At 42.8% G+C, this 17531-nt stretch overlaps 1 protein-coding gene across 3 annotated transcripts in view; it reads right to left on the reverse strand.

The window, feature by feature from the left end:
• The window catches only part of LRCH1 (leucine rich repeats and calponin homology domain containing 1), a 189369-nt gene extending 181727 nt beyond the window's left edge, over positions 1 to 7642 (reverse strand). For all 3 annotated transcript variants that reach the window (XM_037527331.2, XM_037527333.2, XM_037527332.2), the window contains exon 1: positions 7278 to 7642. In XM_037527331.2, the coding sequence (XP_037383228.1) occupies positions 7278 to 7578 (301 nt within the window). In that variant the 5' untranslated portion in view covers positions 7579 to 7642. The remainder of the gene's footprint in view (positions 1 to 7277) is intronic.
• Between the last annotated feature and the right edge of the window lie 9889 nt (positions 7643 to 17531).

Consider the following 17531-nt stretch of genomic DNA (forward strand, 5'->3'; position numbering starts at 1 on the left):
ATCAAATTACCTCAATTTTAGCAACTTACACAATCATTGAAAGCTTTTATAAATGGGTGGTATGACCAAATCTAATCTCAGGCCAATTTCCCCTGATACCTGTTTAAGACAGAGGTCTGATTTTCCAAAAACCTCAACTAATCTGGAAAGTGATGTCACTAACAAGCTTTTGCAAGGCTTAACAAGTTTGGGTTATGTGGTCTGAAAATCCCATAACCACCTTGAGTAAAGCTAATGGCATTTTTGCCATTTATTTATTTACTTATTTATTTTTGGAGAAAACTTAAAAGTCTTTATTTCTGGGTGGGGCAACAGTAGCGCCAACTTTATGTGAAGAGGGCAGTTCATAATTTCAGACTCGAGAGCATTACTACAGGTTATTCGTGGTTTGCTCAAAATGCCTAGGTGACTAAGACACTTTCTCTGATGTTTACCAGACGTTAATGGCAAATAAGGAGAACAAAGGGATGCGACAGATATTTGGGGTAGTTTCTGTAGCTGGCCACACAAGACTCCTATACACCTCTCCAGAAAGATTCACCTAAAGAAGCTGCTATGGGTGTCAGCTACCATTTTTTCTTCCTTCCCAAACAGAATCATCTTGGCTTACAGCCATTTCTGGCATTTAAATTACCGAATCTTGAAAAACACTCAATATAGCCCTGGCTGATGACTATAAGGAGATAATAAGAGAATGTAAACACTGCCCAACCTAAACATAAGAAAAGTGTGTGTGTGTGTGTGTGTGTGTGTGTGTGTGTTAGAGAGAGAGAGGGGACAGAAAGCGGGAGAGAGGGAGAGGGGGAGAGAGAGAGACTGAGAGAGAAAAGCAGGGAGAATTTCTATTTTTGTGCATTTTTCTAATACACAAAAGAGGGAAAACAACTCATGTTTAAACAAGCAATGATGAAATCGAGTCACAGGGTAGAAAAACTCTTTCACACCAAAAGGAGAGCAAGAACAAAAAGAAACTGACCTCTGAACTGATCAACATCAAGGTGAATTTCAAAAGGTATCTGCTCTTGCTTACACCAAAGCATTACTAAACTATACCATGAAAAATTTAAGAATCCAAGAGAACTCAAAAAACACTTCTTAGACAATGATTTAACTAAACAATTTTAAGTGCTAGAATGTGCCAAAATTTGGCCTAATAACATAACATACACTCTCCAAAAGTCAAATAAGATGCCACAGTGACTAACAAACCATGCAACAGAATCGTTAGAAGAATGAAGGTCAAATCTTGGGCTTCCTTTATAAACGGACACAGACCAAAAACTCCCAGAAGTTTTGTGACCTATGATTGTATACTATCACTCTTGAAAAATGATGAGTGTGTTCCTGCCTTTCAATAAAGAACAGCCCATAGTGCAAGCAATAAGAAAGTGTATCTGTGGAGATTATTTCTGTCTTATACAGACACGTGGGATACTATATTTTAATTGTTCTAAAAGCTTTTCGTACACAGTTCCTCTTCGCCTTGGACAACAGAAAAAAAAAAATAAGTATAAAAGGAAAAGAGTGGAGTGTGATTGTTTTATGAATGGGAAAGTATTTAGAATAACGTAATGAATATGGACATTTATTTGATAGTAACTATCACAATTAATAATAGATACAGTAATAGCTAATACATTTAATTAATTTGAAATTAGATATAATGACAAAGAATGCACTTTAAAAAAAAACGAGATTTCAAAAGTTTCATTATATTGGAAATAAAAAAATCCCTATGACCAAAATTATGGGAACAGAACATATTTTAAGAATGAATCGATTGGGCCTCCCCTGGTGGCGTAGGTGGTTGAGCGCAGCTATGTGAAGCTCTCCATAGCCTCTGCAGCGCTGATTCAATTCCAGTGGGCTGGGTGAGGATCCCACATGGTGCAGCAGACCTCTCCTGTCTCGCCCGCTGCTCCCCTCAGCAGTGTATTTCGTCAGTCTGCCTATTCTGTTCCCTGCTCTGTCTCTGGTGAGTCCTCTCACACTCCCGGTTCTTGTATAAATAAATAAATCTTTTAAAAAAAATGAATTGATTTCTTTATGAAGTCCTATGTGAATTTCAATGACTAAAGAGAGCTAATATCCCAAGGACTCAATTACTATAGGATAGGAGTGGGGTGGAAGTCAGCCCTCAGCAGTTAAGTCTGCTCACAAATCTCAGAGACGATGTTTTGATTTTGTACAGACATTTGAGAAAGCTAGCTCACACAGACTACATAGGGAATTAGACCCACAGGTTGATAAACCCCAGGCCTCAGCCATCTCTCTGTCCCCTGTTATCCCATCATACGGATGCAGTAGGGTGGACAGACATGGCCGGAGGGACTTCCCCTTATTATTTTATTCACAAGTCTTAGACCATCAGGCTCTCCCTCTCTTGGAACTGTCTTTACATCCACAGAATCTTCATGGACACTTCTATCCAAAATCTAACCATATAAAACTGGACCCAAAAATCTGCTACAAAAATCTTTCCTAATGGGCTTAACTGAAGTGGCCTTTTCCTTTGAATTTCACAAACAATGTCCATCTGTGTTACTTGCTGTCTCACCTTGACCTGCACCTGGGGCTCCCATGCCTTGCTAGCACTATTACTTAGCTCCTCAAGGATTCTCATCTTAAATGCTTCTCTTATAGTATTTAGCACACAAACATAAAGGACCTAAGTGAGTACTTTTTAATGCCACACTGTAGATTCCTGTCTGGATTAGTTCTTCATTTCCCACATTTCTTTTTTGCTTTCATTGCTTATTGCCAACAATACGCTTCACCCTTTCCTGAAGGAAACCAACTTTGAACAAGCATTTAGCAAAATCAAGCCTTACAGCTTCCTTTCTGTTTTCTAGGACCTCCTGCCAGCAGTCATTTTTTTCTTTCCCCTTTTTATTTTGGTCATGCAAACACTGAAACTGCTTTTTTAACTACTTCATCCAAAATGATACTTCTTAATAAATCAGTGCTAGAAAAAAAAATTTGTTCTACTGAGGCACACCTTTGTATACTTCTTTTTATCCCAATTTTGTGCTTCATGACTCATACTCCTGTACAAAGCCACGTCAAGTCACCTTTAATACAAGGCTGCATGCATATTTCTAGACAAAGATATTATATCTATAACTCCCTACTCATCTTGCAAAATCAATTTCTTAATTTGTCTCCTCATCCTTCAACTAGAAAGAAAACCCCATAATAAGGGATAAAAGGGATCTCTTGGTCACTGCTACATCCCTGGTGCCTAGAACAGTGGCTGGAACTTTGTGGTGCTTGGCAAGTACCTGTGGAATGAATGTTGGTTGAATGAATCTACAGAGAGCCACCAGATCCTGCTTCTCTTCACCGGCCCCGACCCCGACCTTACGAGGAATATGACCAGCAACGAAAACACTCAAGTGAGCCCATCACGGTTCAATAACTGGTTCACCATCTAAGTAGGGATGTGATCTGCCATGTTGAATCACAATCTTCCCAGCTGTCAACGAGGATATGAACAGGCTTCTAGCAAGGACCGCATAGGACAACGCAGTTGAATTACTTAGCACAGAGCAAAGTGCACACACCAAGAACTAATTGTGCTTCTTTTCCTCATACTTCTCCTTTTTGCCATAGTCCACCTGTGGATCAGCCCTTCCTTCCCCTTGTCACCTGCAAAAAATCTTGACCCTGACAATGAAACTATTTCGACTCAAATACAAGTAAATCCACAGACTCATAGCGAGGGTCTGATAGTTTTTTCCCATATGAATGAATAAAGTATGTGCACTTGAAAGACAGAGGTTAAGACATCTACTGAGCAACTCAGGGTCTACATTTCTGTGTTCATATCTTAGTTTTCAACTGAGCTACTTGCCCATGAGTGCTGGTCTGCATTGACGTTTGCCGGAAGAGTCAGTTTTAACAGGCACAAATCAAATGGCTTGCATTATACAACTGAACAGTGAGAGAAAGCTCTCCATGTCACTTCCTGTCTTACAAAATTTATGAAAAAGTACACTTTACATTTTAGGTCTTTAAGGATCCTCAAATGCTACTCTGATTTTAAGAGATCTTTTTCTAAACTATTAGCTGGGAATAAACCACTATCTTTGTTGTATATGTTACCACGCATACTTTCAACTCTTCCAGAACTCTTTATATATAGGAAATGTCAACACTGCAAACGAGGTATTTTTAACTCTTGCTTTATTCTGATTGTGGTTATACCAAATAAGGAATGGTGCTCAGTAAACATTTCTTTAGAACGAAGTGTTGTACTCAGCTTTTGACCTGAGGTAAAGCTGTTTCTCAGAAGCAAATCTTCAACACATGGACAATGCAATATGACATTAGATAATTGGCTACACTGAATACTCTTTAACTTTTGGGTTGTTTTATCTTTACTATGTCTTCCTAAGATTCTACAACCTTTAGTGATGGCCGCCCCATATTAATATTGCAATTTTTGATGGGGTGTTAACTTTAGGCCACTAAGTTTTCACTGGTTAGAATTTCCTGATCCTTAAACATGTAAAAGTAAGGTTCATAATTAAAAGCTTGCAAGAGAAAAGAACAGGAATATTTCCAAGCATCTGCTTTGCATAGAAAGGTCTTAACTGAAAGATATGATCTCTGTTTCTTTCTTTTTTTTAGGTAAGTAATACTGGTTTGCAACACTGTGTAGGTAGCCTGAGGTGAGCAGCTGTATATGTCATGACATGTTCACCATATCCAGTCACCATCCACCACCAGCCACTGGTCCCTTCTACCTGTTCCTCCCACATCCTTTTATCCCCAGTAACCACACTGTGTTGTCCGAGTCTAGAGTTTGCTTTTGGTTTGGTCTGGTTTATTGGTTTGCTTTTTCTCTTCCACAAATGAGTGACATCATATGTGTCTCTCTTCTTGTGATCTACAGATATTTCACTTAGCACAAACCCTTCAAGGTCCATTCATGTTGTCACAAATGGCAAAATTTTTTATAGCTGAGTACTATTCCATTGTATATATTATATACTGCATCTTTATCCATTGTCAGATACTTAGATTGTTTCCATTGGTTGGGTATTGTGGAATATTGCTGCAATGAACATAGAAGTACCTATTTCTTTTCAAAGATATATGTTTTCATATTCTTTGTGTAAATACTCAGGAGTGGAATTACTGGATCATATGGTAGTTCTATTTTTAATTTTTTGAGGAACATACATATTGTTTTCCATAATGGCTACCCCAATTTACATTCAAAGGCTCCTTTTTCTCCACATCCTCACCAACATGTATTATTCCTTGACTTTTTGATAACAATCATTCCAACCAGTATGAGGTGATATCTAACTGTGGTTTTGATTTGCATTTCCCTAATGATAGGGGATGTAAAACATCTTTTCATATGTCTGTGGGTTGTATTTCTTTGGTGAAATGCTGTTTAGATTCTATGTCCATTTGTAATCCATTTTTAATTTTGTTGTTGTTGAGTTATAGGAGTTGTTTATGTTGGATATCAACTCCTTGTCTGATAGATATTGGCAAGAATCTTCTCCCCCAGAGTAGCCTGCCTTTATGTTTGTAGTGGTTTCCTTTTCTGTGCACTATGTGGTTCCTGCTTTTAAAAGCAGTTCCCAAAGAAACATTAAAAGAGCAGACACATCAAGTTCACCCAACTTTGGAAATAAAGGTCAGCAAAATAGAAGTAGAAAAATTTTTAAGCTGAATATACAAACTGAATATACAAACACATATTATCTTTGTTCATGCCAACTCCATTTTCTGTAGTCATAACCAACCATTCCATAGTTCATGGTTACACTCTATGACAAAAGGGAGGTAAATCTTAACAAACTTTTATTTTTTTACATTAATGATTCAGGCAATTCTTGGAATAGCTTCCACTTGAAAAAATGTAACTAAGTGGTCCTATCAAGAGACTCCCCAGCTGTTGGCAGCTCAACTCTGGAAATTCCCTCCTTTCTGTCCATTCCAAACTATTCCTAAATTCAAATTAAGAAGTTTAATGACTCCAAAGAGCCCGTTTTGCTTCCAGTGAACTGTGAGTTCTACATATTCGATATTAGAATACGCAGAATTTTTTTTTTTAATTAAAGGGGGAGGAAGGAGACAATACAGGAAACCTAGCCCCAAAACCCAACTTTGGGGTAAGCCAAAATCCCTTACCCCATCCCCCCCTGTCCTCACAAGGGGAAACTGAAAGAGCTGAAGCTGAGAGTCAAGCTATTTAGGATCCAGGGGTTCTAACACTGGGATCAGGAGGTGATGACAGCCAGGAGGTCTGGGTAATGGCTCCAAAATGGGGCACCCACTGCCCTGGGCGACCTTGGCCACTTGCCAAGATACAGCTTCCCTCTCCCCACCCCGCCCCCCACGGGAGCAGAACAGGATGGTGGAAAGCAAAGTCAGTTCTGCAGAGATCTTAAGGCCGGAATCCTGTCCCACCCGCCTTCTTCCCGGTTCCAGACCCCGCTCCAGTACCTCCAACGACCAAAGGGAAAGCAGACGTCTGAGAATATGTCAACACATGACATAACTTGAAAAAGCTGGCTGCTCATTGGCGCGAGTTACAACTTGTCAGGCTCACACAGGAAAACCAGCTCACTTTAATTACTTTGCTTTAATATGCCCCGCCGTCTCTTCCAGGGCCCCGCAGAGGTCGGGGTACTGAGACCCAGGTAGCCCGGGTGACAGGACCAAGGATGGGGGCGGTCAGCTACAGGCGGGGAACCCCCGGGGGCCCGCGAAGCCGCCGCGGAGCTCGTCTCCGGACGCTCGCGCACCTGGGTCCCCGCACGGCCAGGAGAGGCAGCCTCCGCGCCGAGGGGCGGCTCGCGGGGCGGCCGAGGTGGGGATCCGGGCGCGGCGAGGACCCCCCCCCGCCCCGGGCTGGCCGAGGGCGGCCACCTTTGTCTGGTCTGCCCCCCAGTATGGGCGACGCCTCGACGCCGAGAGGGCTCGCCCGGGACGAGGCGCAGCGCGACTCCCGGGTTCCCAGCCCCGCGCGGGGCCCAGGACGCCGGAGCCGCCGCCTGAACCTGGCGTCTCCCCCGGGGCGCGCGGCGCCCGCCCGTGCCCACCGCGGGCCGCTTCCCCGGCGGGCGCGCGGCAGGGAGCTGGAGGCGCGGGCGTGGCGGTCAGCGCCCCCCAGCGAGGGGGACCGAAGCCCTCTGCGGGGTCCGCCCCCCGGGCCCCTCATTCGGAGACACCGACCGTGGACCCCCGGCGAGGACAAACCCCGGGCCGCCCCGCGTGGGAAGGCTCGCCGGCCCGCGCCCGCCCTTTCTCACCTGCCTGCACCGTGTCCGAGAGGTCGTGCCCCGGGGCCGCAGTTCTGGGAAATTCCTTCAGTTTCCTGGCGCTGAGGTTCAGCCCCCCGGAGTTGGCTGCCTCCTCGAGAGCGCGCTCCAGACCCCGGTTCAAGGGCAGGTTGAAACCCCCGGAGCCGCCGCCTCCCCCGGGCCCGCCGCCGCCTCCCGCGCCCCCGTGGTGCTGATGGTGGTGGTGGTGGTGCGGGTGATGATGGGGGTGCAGAGTGGCCCCCGAAAGGGCAGGGACGAAAGGCTGGGGCTCGCTCCCCGGCGTCGCCATCTTCTCCCGGGCCCCCCCGGCCCCGCCGCTCCTGCAGGGGGGTCACGGCTTTCCCGCCGGAGGGGTCGGCAGCGGGCGCGTCCTCGCGGTGCCCGCGGCCAGGCGCGGGGAGCAGGACGGGAGGGCGCGGCGGGCGCTCGGAGCCGGGCGCGCGGGCGGCGCGGGCGGCCGGTCTGGAGGTTTCCCGTACCGGGGAGCCAGGCCCGCGGCGGCGGCAGCGCGCATGTGTCTCCTCCGCCCCTGCGCCCTCCTCCCGCCGCTCTCCCCTCCTCCGCCGCCCGCTCCCTCCGCCTCCTTCCCGGAGCTGTCAGTCCAGCCCCAGCCTCGCTCCGCCGCCAGCCCCGAGGGCCCGCGCAGCTCCGGCTCCCCTCCCCGCCGCGGGGCTGTCGGGGGGGGGGGAGGCGGGGGGGCCGCGCGTTGCGGGGTTGATGTGAGGGGGCGGAGCTGGGTGCTCAAGCGGACACTTTCGGTTAGACCCTGACGCCTCTTGTTTTTGTTTGATTTATGCTGCTTTATTTGCTGTCCAGGGTGTTTTAGGGCACAACAGGTTTTAGGGGGTCTGAGAAGACCGCAGCAAGCTAGCAGTAGATGAGATCTGAAATAGAAGGAGATCCTGAGAAGGTCGGTGAAGAGTTATCTCAATTGTGTTCATTTTTTTCCCTTTTTGATCCCAGCAGCGGTTTCTCACTAGCAGGCCAATGGAAGACCCCTAGCGTTCATCACTTGCAGGGAGCCAGGTGCTGGTCTGGGTAGTCTACAGTAATTATCTCATGAACCAGGCAACCATGAGCCAAAAAACTGTTTTCCCCCATTCTAGAGAGGAAGATAAAAAAAACTTGTCTAAGCTCATCCATGCGCTCCGAGGAATTGGATTCTCACTTGTAGCCCTTTGACTCGAGGCTGGCCTTCTTTCCCGTATGTTCTTGGACAAGAACAGCGAGGCAGAAGGTTTCGTGAGCAATGGTGAAAAACTTATAGACAGAGGTAAGAACTTTCAAAATGAATGTAGTTTTTATGGTGGACAGAATACATCGCCATGTGAAGGACAGGGGCCTGCAATGGCTGACTGAGCATTGGGGTAATTAGGAAGCCAGTGACCCCCCAACAAGTCAGTAACTCAATCACACTTTGAACCTGTGCACAGGTACTGTCAAAGTGACCCTGGGGAGGGAGGAGGGGGGAGGGGAGAGAGGGGGTGGGTAGGCATGGGAACTGACAAAGCAGCTGTCAAGCTAATTCTCATACCGCCCAGACCAAGACTGACACACCACCAGGGCAGGCCAGCTGCAAGATTTGACAAGGTACCATTCTTTCCCAAGTCACAATAGCCTTTATTTTTGCCTTCATTGCCCAAGACCTGATAGTTACTCAAAGTACCTGGCTTGGGGAAATGAGGCTGGGGGCAAGGAAGAAAATAATGCAACCCTTGGAACAGGGGAGCCAATTTTTAAGTGGTCACAAAGGAAAGGTGGTAGCCTGGGAAGACAGGCTGGAGTGTGTGGTTTCTAGACTAGGCACTAAAGTATGACAAGATCTGTTCCACTTTCTCTGATTTCATGCGCAATCCGCCTTAATTCCTCAGGATCCAAGACTGAGAATAAAACATTCTATCTTCTCAGAGAAGACAGGCGCCACCTGCTGGTATCCTTCCCCCAGACCTGCTCTCTCATGAACCTCTTTTTCCCTTCTGTCCCCCAAACTTTTAAAGGCCAGGTTTCAAAATGAAAGAATACTTATTTCACTTATAAAAATTAGACCTATCTTCCCATTTCCTTACTGGTCTATCCCCCAAAAGGCAAGTGAGAAACATAGACACAGAAAAAAATTCAATTGAAAATCTTCAGCTAAAATCAGAGGATCAATAAGCAAGGAATGGCTGAAAACATCTCCCGTAAGATTTGAAATTTAGTTCAAATCACTAATTGTGCTGAGGCATGATACAGTACATATTTAAAAAAAAAAAACTACAAGTTTTTTTAAAAAAAGGAAATGAGGGGAATGGGTTCAGAATTTGATTTTGAACAAATGACCAGTTCTTATGTTAAGTTGGCCTAGTCATTATAGCTTGCCTTACCTCTTAAAGTTGACTAAAGTGTAAAAGCCTTGAGGGAGGAACCTATTTATCTCGGCAACTCCCTCTCCATATCCCAGAATCTAGAAGAGTACTTTGTATATAATGAGTTTGCAATTAATACTAGTAACTAAGTAAGCATTGTATAATTGACTTAATCTTTTACAGATGGCCACTTTGATGTCCCTGAATGAAGGAGTTTTTCCAAAAAATGGGGAAGAACTTGATTCTTGTAACTGAACTGGATTTCTTCTAAACATTCAATACACTGTACAAGTCATTTGAGAAAATAACTTCACCATTCAATAAGGTAGACATCTCTGTTTTTTATATGAAAATGTTACCCTTTTTCTGTTCCACTCTCCCTACTCCATGCACAATGAACCTCAGACCAAATGACAGAGCGAGCAGAAGATCCTGATAATATTCAAACTCGAGATTCTTACAATTCCTGATTCTCATCTTTGGCTTCTATGAGATAACCAATATATTTGAAATACATTTTGTTGTTTCCTGAGTTAATTTAGTTTTCCATGAATGCAAGCAAGAGTTCTAATGAATGTATTCAATTTACCCCATTTAATATTTATTCCCCCTTGTTTTCCTATGTATCCACAATTTTAGATAGTCCAAAAATAATCTGTCATAAATTAAATGATGGTGACAGATTTTTTTCATGCTCTGTCTTTATTACTTTCCAGTCATTTCCAAAATATAAATAGAATTGAACTTATTGAGAAAATGGAAATAGAAATATTCTTAGCTTAAAAGTAACCTATTTCATCAAGTGAAAATCAGAGTGCATTAAAAAAAAAAAAAAAAAAAAGCTTGTGCTCAAATCATAGACTCTTTCACATTCTAGATCTAATGATTTTATTCTTGCCTGGGAAATGGAGCTGTGGAAAAACGTATAAGAATCAAACTTAATAAGAATAGGAGACAGATTTGGAAGCAGCTGTGCAGCCCATATCACCTGTTTGAAAATCACAGAGAATTCTCCTTTGATGAGAACTGAAGACATTTGCTGAAGAGGTGATCAGCCATGTTTGTCCTTCATGGTCTCTACTACCCATGACAGAGACAGCTAACTGGATGAGAAAGGGCTGGTACAGAGTTATTCATTCCCAAGCAGCTAAGTTCACCCCTCAGGCAGCGGAAAATTTAAATAGCGACCACAATCAAATAAGAATAGGACTTTGACCCCCAAAGACAGGGCTTATTTACATCTTTTTTTCCTGGTTAATTCTCAAATAGCTCCAGGTCAGTTTCCTCTTTCCTAAAGAGAAACAAGGATAGTCTGATTAACACCTCCTTTTTCTGGTTACTCCTTTTACATACTCTCAGTACCTAAGTGTTCTCTTTATACTCTATCAGTAAACAGTTACATGTGATTAGAGAATGTTGTATTCAATAACTTTTAAAGTACATCAAGGACAGAGCTCAAGCCTTTTTTTTCCCTAGAAGATTCAATAAATAATACTGTCTGAGTAATTTATATATTTTAAGGTGACTAATAATATCAACATGAATTTCTCTGAAAATAATGAATAGTACTATTTTGTACATGTTTTAAGAGATTCCTCCAGCATTCCAAAACTCTCATCTGAACCACTTGGTTAGTGTCAAAGCAACCCTGGAAAAAATGAGAACAATTAAGACAATGTTAAAAAATTTTCATAAAATTCAGTGCATTCAGTTTCAAGGATTGTATGTAAATATGAGACTATGCATTTCCTACTTTTGTTCTAGTGGGAAAAAAATGGTAATAAGTTATAGTAAGTCTATCCTTATTTTAAAAGAAAAAAAATCAGCTGCTAAAGTCAGCTCTCAAATTAATTTTTTTATGTTACTTATCTGTGAAATCAAAAAGACTAGGAACTACTTGCTTGGACTCTTGCTTTTCTTAAAAGGGAGTTAGTCATACTTAACTCCAGTTACCTGCCTTCAAGCATTTTCTCAAGCTTTGCTCATACCAACTGTAATTTAATATAATGCCTGCAGATCTTTTTGAGGGTGTGTGATTTGTTTGTGTCTCCACCCCCACTCCTGTTCCATGTTGTAGGCATTCTCATTCCAGAATTTGCTATGAGCCTGAGAAAAAGAATGTTACCTACCTTCAGATTTTGAAATATTTCACAGCTGACCATTTTTCAGACCCAGCTTTTTGCCCTGTCTACCTCAACCCTGCCCCAAAAGCCTCAACCGCCACAGAGGCTCATTTTTAATCTCATGGAATAAAAGTAGCAGCTACTACCATATGGCCAGGCCCTGCTCTACCTCCTATTCTCCATCTCTCCTGCATTAAAGCAAGAGTTTCAGCTCCTGGACCAAGGAGACTTGTACAACCATACTCTGAATGACCACAGAGGAGCTCTCTGCAAATGAGCCAATTATGTTTGCTTTAATCTCTGTTCTATTTTCATAAATGTACTTGTTTTCAGGATTCCAATTCCAATTCTGTATGATTTCTATTATTCTTAAGTAATACTTTTTAAAAATTATATACACATAACATATGTATGGGAGACAATAGCATTTTGAAAGAATTTATGAGGGAAATATAGTTTGGACCCCCCAGAGAGAGAAGCTGACTGTAAGGAAAAGAATTTCTATGACTTAATGAGATTGTTTTCTCCTTAAATAAGTTGTAGGAGAAAAAATGTCAGTGTGTAATACCTAACCCTCTGGCTCCTGTCAGAACCAGAGAAAAAGGCTACCAGGAGAAGTCACTGGAAAGCCAGGGCCGGAGGACACCAACTGATGGGAATTTAACTTGTAAAGAGATACATTTTTAAATAACTGGATTTTTAAAGATGTGAATGTAACTATTAGTTAATGATAATATGATATAATAGCATTGCTTATGACTGGTTCCCCTAAATATTTCACCTATTTATTATGTTATTGATTTGAGACACAGGGCTAGCTAGAAATTAGGCAGTTAGGCACAGTGCAGGAGGGGACCTCTGAAGAATTTAGAGAGGCTTCAGAGATAAGGACAACGAAAGGAAAGTAACCCATTCCACTAGGAAAAACAAACATCCCAGAACCAAGGACAACATTGTTAATGCTAGTCCTGGTGGTAAAGGGAGGCGGAGATTGGCGAAATGGAAAGTGGTTTAATTTATGGACACATTAGAAGGGCACCTGTTTAACTTCAATGCAGGGATGCCCATCCAGAAGACTGGGCCATAAATTTAATGATGCAACAAATGGGGAAAGAGAAAGCTGTTAGATAAGAAATGTGAAGATCCCCCACTCAGTAGCAAATTAAGTGAGACAGCCGAGAACTAACCAATCACAGAAAGACTGGTGAAGCCTTAGAATAATGAGGGAAAAATGGTATATATTCCCTGAGACAGGACTCCACTTTGGCTTCCTTGCCCCTCCCAGGCCTGGTTTCCTGGCCTGGGAGTCCCACTTTATTTCTGCTCTTTTTCTCCTCAATAAACTTTTTCTTTCTATAAACGAAACTGCCTCTTCTCGCTTGCTTGCCTGAGTGTCTGCGAAGTTCCTGCTGCGGCTTCATGAGACACCAACCCTGGGGGGTCTAGTGGCTGGGACTCAGCGCTGCCCTGCAGCCTGAGATCTGTTCCTGGCTGGGAGACTAGGCCTGACAATTCCGGTATCAGATTTATAATGGAAATCATGTTATGGATTTGTACTATAACAAACACATGAAATACTCAGGGGAACCAAATATTTGTGTATACCAAAATTGTATAACTTGCAGAGATTAACTGAACCCTTTTCCAGCATATATCAAATCCAACATGTATCTTTCTCTGATCCTTAGTTCTCTAGACCATTAATAGGCATTACACATAAAAGGTTTCATTGCCAAATAAGTCTTTAGTATGTGAATGTGTGAGATCAAAATGCAAGAGGGAGAGACGGTTTAGGTCCAGCTCTTCTCAAATATTTTTGACCCTATGCTTACTCTTCTTGCAAGACTGTCATTTTGGGGTCACACAATGAGAAACCCTCAATCAGGGTAATCTCTCACATTGATGTTATCTATATCACATTTAAATTTTTAAACGATGTGTCACTAATATAGCATCACCTTAGCAAATACCACTCCAGACCTGTTATTCATTAGATGTATTTTAAAAGACAAAAAATGTCTTCATATTTGTACTTAAGGTACTTGGCTTCAAACTGAAACAGTAATTTCTACGTCCCCCAAAAGGAGTTTTTAAGGCTCTTGATTCATTGAACTGATATTTTCCCATCTCAAGACAGTCATTACTGCCTAGTCAGATGCAGCATTTCTGAGTGTCTGTTCTCCCTGGACTTAGTAGCAAAATGCACACTGACTACTATGACATTAAGCTTCCTACACCTAGATGCTATCACTCTTCACAGGTTTAAACAAGAGGTGTGGAAAACCTCAAGTTATTTAACAAATCATTCCAGTGTGTCATTTAAAGAGAGGTCATACTTGGATTTAGGAATAAGTCTGGACAATGAAGCAAGAGTGTAATAGTTAAGGAACATGATCATCTCATGCTTATCTCTTGGCAAACGAGGTCAACAGGTAGCACAACTTACTGTGGGTCAGATCAAAACCAGTAAGAACTTTGTTCAATTTCTGGTTGGTGCACAAAGAACCAAGTCAGGACTTTGCGGGGATTGGGACTTGTGGCCTGACGAAGAATAAAGTTCCTCACAGTACGGGTAAACAGCTCTCGTGTCCTTTACAATAGCCACAGCAGGGGGTGTATCCACATGTCTGTCAGGCACAGTCACTGGAAGTTCCAGACAATGTAATAAAAGCAAGAATAGTCTCAGGTCCTTATGGATTAAAGCCAATTGCAAACCAGTGATGAAAGTATGTATAGTTGAGCCAGTTCTGAAAGAAATGTCCAGTAGATAAACAGGACCCCAGTCCAGTTGGCTGATATTCTAGCAGGGCCCCAGCAGAATAGTGAGCTGTAAACACTAATATTGTATAGAATATCTCTGTAAAGATGTATAGGGAATTACTAACAGGGATTGCTAATGGGAAGGAAAACTGGGAGGATGGAATGGTAGAATGTTTATTGTTCTCTGGATATTTTTTTGGCTCAGTTTAAATGTTGTGTTTTGTAACATTTTTTAAAGCAACTAATCGTTTACATTAAAATAACATCAATTGGAAAGACTGAATTTGCATCAGTAATCACTGGGGAGCTGTTGTAAAGTCACTGGGAAGATTTCAATGATAAAATGTTCTGAGAAAAGAATTGATGTTAGGAAGTAAGCCAGAATGTTGTTATAGTGATAGGAGGTAAGATAAGGAGGGATTGGATTACAATGAGGCACAAGGCGTGCAGCAGAGAGATGGATGAGAATTATTTGGAAGGAAGACATCACAGAGCTTCAGTATTCAACAGAGGTTTATTAAGTCATTTCTAAGACATGTGATGTGGGTGCTATAAGTTGAGGAGACAAGTTCTCTCTCTGCCCCTCAGTTAGATCAAGTGCCAGAGACTATGAGACAAGGAACACGAAGAGCCTTGTCTCTGAGAGCACAGTTGCAGCACAGCTTGTGAACATTTAGACTGCAAAGAGAAGAAAGTAGTGATAGGTTTCTTACTCCAAGGACTTGAAGGTAAAGGGAAGAAAAAAGATTAAAATGTGACCAAAATGCAAATAGAGCAGATAAAAACCTGGTTCAATGTTTAATATAGGGAAGATCTGAGAAGATAAGAAAAGTGAAGAAAGAACCCTTGATAAAGGAAAGACTGGAGTATCTAGAAGGTGGATGTGGTCATGAGGGTGGAATGGATGACTAAAGTGGACATCCAGCACAGGGAAGCACCAATCTGAGATTGGTGGAATGAATCAGATGTATCCTCTGAACCTGAAGTGAAAAGTTGGGAACCTAAATGAACCACTAATAGAACACTGTAGCGGTTCAGGCTCTGCAGGGATAATATGCAGAAAGGTCAAGATTCTAAAGATATATCATCTGCTAAAAGCAGAACTGGAGCTTACAGGTGGCAAGGGAGATTTATGAGCAATATTTTCAAATCAGAAGGCACAGAAAAGGCACCCCGTTGTAATCAGAAATGTTCTATCTTTGGCTTTCAGCCCCAACTACCAACTGGCACTTGAGCCTATCACAGAAATCTTGATTCTACCCACAAGTGCTGTTTTCCCTCTGAGATAAATCTGTGTGCTTACAATCCTTCTCTGGATTGCAAACTCCAACATTCTTAAAATATGTAGCTCAACTTTTAAGATATAAAAGTAAACTGGGTCCTAATGACAAAAGAATTTTTTTTCCAGATATCTCTGAAAACACAATAAAGTGTTGATATAGACAGGCAAGTCCTCAGCTAGGAAGGCCTCAGGAATCCAGGCCAACTTCCCCATTCTCCAAACTTGGAACCTGAAATAACGCATGAAGGTGAATTACCCAATGTTAAACAGCTGGCTGGTGCAAAATGTGGACTGGAATGTAGGTCTCCACTTCCTGTCCATTGTCTCTTCTTATCTCTCTTGGGCTAGAAGTCACTGACTGTGCCCTGTCTGTTTACATGTCTGCTCCTGAACTTCCATCAGTGTGGTTATTTGTTTTCTGCCTGAGAATGGCTTTATTTAAGGGATGTCATCTAGGGTGCTGGCTCAACAGGTTAATGCTGGGCGAGGGCTGTGGTGGAAACTGCGACCTAAGATCAGTCTTGCTACTTGTGACTGAAATGAGACATGCAGTATGCCCTGGGCCAGATGAGGAATGATGTAAGAACTCAAAGACTGGGCAAAACACAAAGTCACGAGTCACCCACAGCCACTCCTTGCAGTGACGGTTTAGGGTACTTGAACTTCACTAGAAAGGCTGGGCCTCTATACGGGTAGCTCCAAAATATTCAGGGAGTTGCAGATTTTGAAATTCTTTGACACTTTGAGATTTGCAGTTTGAGATTCTTTGACAAGAGATATACCCAGGTTCCAGAAAAACAAATGTTAAATCACACATACTGTTTTGTATATAATTTCAAGGTTGTTATTGACCCTCTGAACTCTCTGGACAAGAATCAACTCTGACTCTAAACAAAACCCCCATTGCAAAAATCTCAAGAGAATTATTTTGTTCATGAGACCAAACCAGAAAATATTTCTGCTTTTTATGTATATGAAGTCTTTATTTTTCTGAACCCTTGATATTTCCTTGGGGCACAGGGTGACTATGTGACTTTGGAACTGTTCTCAGAACCTGAGTGGACATGGAGGGTGGCTGAGGTGATGCTGATGATGACTCAGCAATGCTGACCCTGGCTCCCCACCTATTTCACTTTAAACTCCTGTTCAGCCACCCACCAGCTTTGATTCCCATCCAACCTGTTCTTATCACCCCCCGCACCCCCGGTGAAATTATCCATGTATGCTCGGGTCCTTTCCTGCATCCCCACCATCTGGCTAATGAGCAGGTACCATATGTCAGCAGCAGGACATGACACCCACCTCTGGGGTGTGGCCCATACCTGCCCTTGTGAACAGCACAGTTGCCAGTGTGTGGCTCACTCCCAGTGCCACAAGTTTCTTGTTTGTATGAGTCTGTAACTAAGACGCAATGACTGAGTTTCCTCCCACTCGGGGCTGAGTTTGTATAAATGGCGTACGTGTGTCTGAATTACCTTAAAGTTCCTCATGTAGGCGCAGGTATCATCTCACTAAATAACCCAGACTCCTGAGATAAAAAATCAGGAAGCAAGGACTTTCCTACTGAGTTTTTTGGATACATTTAGCAGATTGCCCCCAATACCATACAGAGGGATTCCAGATAACTCACTTCCTTCAGAGAATTGTAATTGAGAAGGATACTTCCAAAACATGATGCTAAAAAAACACATTGGGGCCTCCTCGGTGGCACAGGGGTTGAGCGCTGGGCTGC

The sequence above is a fragment of the Talpa occidentalis genome, unplaced genomic scaffold (assembly GCF_014898055.3).
Source record: "Talpa occidentalis isolate TD23 unplaced genomic scaffold, MPIMG_talOcc4v2.1 talOcc4.5, whole genome shotgun sequence".
Lineage (NCBI taxonomy): Eukaryota > Metazoa > Chordata > Mammalia > Eulipotyphla > Talpidae > Talpa > Talpa occidentalis.